Raw genomic sequence first — 4,888 nt, forward strand, 5'->3', positions numbered from 1 at the left:
GAAGATAGTAGTGTTTGATCAAAACTCGAAACTCAGATTTTTCCATATTAAAAAAAACTCGGAGGTTAGTCGCTTCTCAGTGCTGTAACTTATAAATGCGTATACATAAATGGCTGAAGTTTTGACAGACGTCATTTGAAGGATCAAGCTCGACGAAAATGGTTCACATTAGTGAATACTAATGCTATCTCTTAAAATTTCCAGGTACTTATCAGACTGCCTAGTATGTGACATCATTTGGGATAGCGATCCACAATCAAAATGTAAGAAAGTAGATTTGATTTTGGATAATATTAATGCTACGTCTTCTCTTGATGAAAGTCATTTAATGGTTATAAGAAAAAAATTGGTTGACTCTTTTTTGCCTTTGTATAATAGAAAATGGAAAAGTGTCTGTAGGTAAAAAGCATTGTTTATTCAAAACCTTGCTACATTCTTAGAAGCAGTGTTCAAGGTACCTTTTCCTTGCCCACCTATTCAAACAAAAGGTTTAACTAATGTTCTAAAGAGAGTAAGACCACGATTATCATTTGAAGATGGATCCGAAAAGACGAAGAAAAGGTGCGTCCAAGAACTTGCTTCAAATTATAGCAAGTAGGAATTATCCAAAGCACTTTCATTGATCAAAAATGAGTCCGATAGCGAATCTGGGACGAAGTTTCGTGAGGAAGATGATGACGAGAATAAATGGCAAAGAATCTCAGCGATGTACGTGGATTTAGGTATGTCTCAGAATAAATACGAAAAGCTAACAAAGTACAATGAAGAAATAACTGGCAATGATTCATATCCGCCGTATTTAAAGATCTCCGAAACGAAAAAAGCTTGTTATCCAAGAAACTGTAAGAATATAGAGGCGTCTAATTTAGGAGCAAGTGTCCATTTCATAAGTTTACTGGGTCATACAGTTAAGCGAATCTTGTTGTAAATGGAAAAATTTGATCTCGCTAATCTTTTTGGTAAAAAACTAGTGCTCTTTGGAAAGTGGGGTATGGACGGTGTTTCTGCGTATCAGATGACACGGCAAAAGTGGTCAAAAAAGAGTGATGATGTGGATGCAAACGATCAATCTTATAACAGTGATTCTGAGAGTGAAGAAAACATCAGCTATCACAAGAGCCTCTTCACGGATAAAGCTTTCTTTTTGATTTCCTTCATCCCTCTTCAATTAAAAGCAGATGATGATATTATTTGGACGAACAAAACACTTTCATCTGTTAATTTCTGTAGTACAATTAAATTTAATTTCCTTAAAGAAACTGATTCTTTTGTAAAGAAAGAGAACAACTATCACATAAAGCTGCTGGAAAAAGTTGGTACATATTCCATTGGTGTCAGTGGAATGAGTTTTGATATCAGCTTTGACTTGAAGTGTACGATGATTGATGGAAAGGTATTTAATATTTTAACTTGACAGAAAGCATCTTCTCGCTGCAATATTTGTAGAGTTGGATCAAAACCTGTTAACAACTTACCATATGTAGCTAAAATTCCATACAATGAGGCACATTATAAATTTGGTCTCTCGACGTTGCATGCCTGGATTCGTGTTCTAGAATATTTGTTACATGTTTCCTATAATATGGATTTTAAAAAGTTTTCTGCAAGAAAAAAGGAAGAAAAGGAAATGAAAAAATCAAGAAAGGAACGTATTCAGATACAATTAAGATCCAAACTGGTATTAACAGTTGATGTGGTGAAGCAGGGTTATGGAGCAACAAATGCCGGAAATGTTACCCGTTCCTTTTTGGGAAAAGCGAAATTGGTTACTAAAATAACCGATTTGGATCAAGATCTGATCACCAGATTCTACGATATATTACAAGTTATAACGTGCGGAAAGATAGTTAATTGTGCGAAATTGAAGACTTACTGTTTGGAAACCGCTGATCTTTTCATAAATCTTTATCCTTGGTATAAAATGCCACCATCAGTGCATAAGCTGCTTATTCACGGAAGTGATATAATTCAATCTTTTGAGCTACCATTTGGTTGGTATTCAGAAGAGTCGCAAGAGGGAAACAATAAGATCTTTAGAAAAGTTAGAGCTAATAACAGCAGAATGTCTGACAGACAAATGACGAACCTAGATGTTCTTTATCATCTGCTCCATTCGGACCCTTTGATAAGCAGTTATAGAAAAGTAGAATCCAGGAAGATGAAACCTCGGTCAGAAATGGCTGAAAGTATGACAATCTCCAAGGAGTGAGATCGATTCTTACTTACTGAAGCATACATGCCTACCTAAAAATGGCCCTTTTCAGGGCCACATGAGTCAAAAATGGCTGAAAGTATCACAATCTTCAATGAGTAAGCTCGATTCTTACTTACTGAAGCACGAATGCCTACCTGAAAACGGCCCTTTTCAGGTCCACATAAGTCAAAAATGGCTGAGAGTATCACAATCTCCAATAAGTGAGCTCGATTTTCACTCACTGAAGCACGAATGGCTATAAACAATATGACAGCAAGGATTCTTTTGCAAGACATTTCAAATTAATTCTGCAAAAAAAATCAAGCCTATACATGAAAAAATGGTCAAAATGTGCAATTGTTTATAAAAATTGTTTAAATATGAGTTTTTGTCACTATTAAAAATATAATAGCAAACAGTCTTTTGCAAGACCTTTCGAATTGATTCCACTATAAAAATCAAGCCTATAAATGAAAAAATGGTCAAAATGTGTATTTGTTTATGAACATTGTTTAAATAATCAAAACTTTTCGATCACTATAAAAAACATTACAGCAAGGTGTCTTTGGTAAGACATTTCAAGTTGATTCCGCAAAAAAATCAATCATATTCATGAAAAAATGGTCAAATGTGCATTTTTTTATAAAAATTGTTTAAATAATTGGCAATTATTATCTATTCTTAACTTATTGTAAGCGCACATCATTACCTGTGATACTTTATACAAAAGCTATGGGTTAAAATTAACTAATCATTGCAAATCACGAAAAAATGACTTTGATGAATAAATTTCTTTATAACATTATTAACAATTCTTGCAGTTACTCTCACCCACTAGGAATTATTTTTAGCTAATTATTTAATTGATTTATGACCTTTTTTTAATCAATTTGAAAGTCTTAGAAAAAATGGTATCACGGAAAAGTATAGCAACAAAAAGTTGTAACTTTGTTGTTAAATAAAAATTTTACGTTAAGTCGAATTAAAATATCCGCAGTTACTTGTTATAACTGGAAGCCTTACGGTCATTTCTAAGAAAAAAACATCAAAATCTGTTAAGAATTGTACTGTCGGTCCGTGTTGAATCAACACGTCCCGTGTTGTATTTACACGATCCTTTTCCCCGTGTAGCAATTTTAAAGAATTTCAAAGCAGGTGCATACTGTATTTTACTAAGAATAAAATAATTCCCGAAAAAAAATCACTGCTATTTTGCAGTTTTTTTCTCAGTCTCAACAATTCCTGAGGTTTTCTGGGAAAACAAGAAGACTATGAATCCTGTATTAATTGTAATTAAAGTTCTGAATGTTAAATATTAAATTGTGAAATTACATTTTCAGATTAGAAAAGGAAAGAAACAGCTATAGGCAATTTGAGACAGATTTAAAGAAATTACAAGAAGAGTTATCGAAAGTTAAACGAGATTTCCCCTCGACTACGAGAAATATGTCACGGGATATGCACGTACAAACGGATTTGGAGAGTTACACGGTTCTTATTCGAGAAAATCAGGAGCTGAACAGTCTCGTAAGACAACAACAGTCAAGAATTGAGCAACTGACATTAAGAGCAGTTCGGCTCTCTCGACAATTAGAAGAGGTTCATTTATTTAAAACTAATATGTTTGAGACATCAACTCCAGTTACCAAAGTAAAAAATAACGCAGTCGTGAGCGAAAGCAGTTCAACTGAGGATATACTTCAAGATGCTAAAATGAGACTTAAACGCTTAGAGGAAGAAAGTTCGAAAGCCGATCAGAATTATTACAATTATATGACTTTCTCTTAACGAAAGTTAAATTTAGATGCATATTTTATGACTAAAGTTTCAAGGAAAATAGTAATTATTGAATTGTAGTTAAATGAGTAATATAATGTACTATGATCTTATTTTTTATATATAATAATAATAAATCATCTATCTTTGATACCGTTCAAAAAAGTGCAATCCTGACAGCTAAGCTTGGAAACGATGGAAAGGACCCCACACCAAATGTACATCAAATGGCTTTTTGTGTCAAATTCTTTAAAAAATTTTGTTTATATTTTCGAACCTGCAGATCAAGAATTCGAAAGATAAAACGAAGAAAAATGGACAGTTATTCGACAAACTCTTGTCAAAGTTTCAATTTTTACAAGTATTTTAGTAGAAAAATGCTCATTTTAGTGAAGTTTTTTTTCTCCAAAACTCTTTGATAGATTTGGCGATAGAAATCGGTGTAAAATTTCAGCCATAACCACGTCTCACGACCGTGAGATAGGTGTTTACCGTTTGTGACGGATTCAATACGAAGATCGGGCAAAAGTATCATGCACCTTGAGGACACGGAGCTACCCAAGGACGACCGCCTTCTGCATCTTCTCGCAAGTGTTTTAGCATATTGTGAACACGCAAGGATGCTTTTCTGGTTATTAACGAGTGAAAGCTTGGCAGACAGCGACGTAGCCAGGATTTATTTCTGGCGGGGGGGGGGGGGGGGGGGGGGGGGGGGGCTACGGGCTTATGTGTAGGCAAAGAGTGGGGGAAAAGGGAATTGAATAATGAAAATACTTAGTTTCGGAGGGGGGCTGGAGCCCCAAGCCCCCTGGCTACACTACTAATGTCAGGCCTTGAGTGTGCAACATAAACAATTGTCGAGAATATAAAGTTCCAGTATATGCGGCACTTCTGATTCTCGACAATTCACTCGATTTC

At 34.7% G+C, this 4,888-nt stretch overlaps 1 protein-coding gene across 1 annotated transcript in view; it reads left to right on the plus strand.

Annotated features, from left to right (window-relative positions):
• LOC117173302 (GRB10-interacting GYF protein 2) overlaps window positions 1–4,130 on the plus strand; it is a 20,666-nt gene extending 16,536 nt beyond the window's left edge. Inside the window, exon 3 of the mRNA XM_033361789.1 lies at window positions 3,535–4,130. Coding sequence (XP_033217680.1) covers window positions 3,535–3,982 — 448 coding nt within the window. The 3' untranslated portion in view covers window positions 3,983–4,130. The remainder of the gene's footprint in view (window positions 1–3,534) is intronic.
• Window positions 4,131–4,888: the final 758 nt, after the last annotated feature.

This window comes from Belonocnema kinseyi, chromosome 5 (genome assembly GCF_010883055.1).
Source record: "Belonocnema kinseyi isolate 2016_QV_RU_SX_M_011 chromosome 5, B_treatae_v1, whole genome shotgun sequence".
NCBI lineage: Eukaryota > Metazoa > Arthropoda > Insecta > Hymenoptera > Cynipidae > Belonocnema > Belonocnema kinseyi.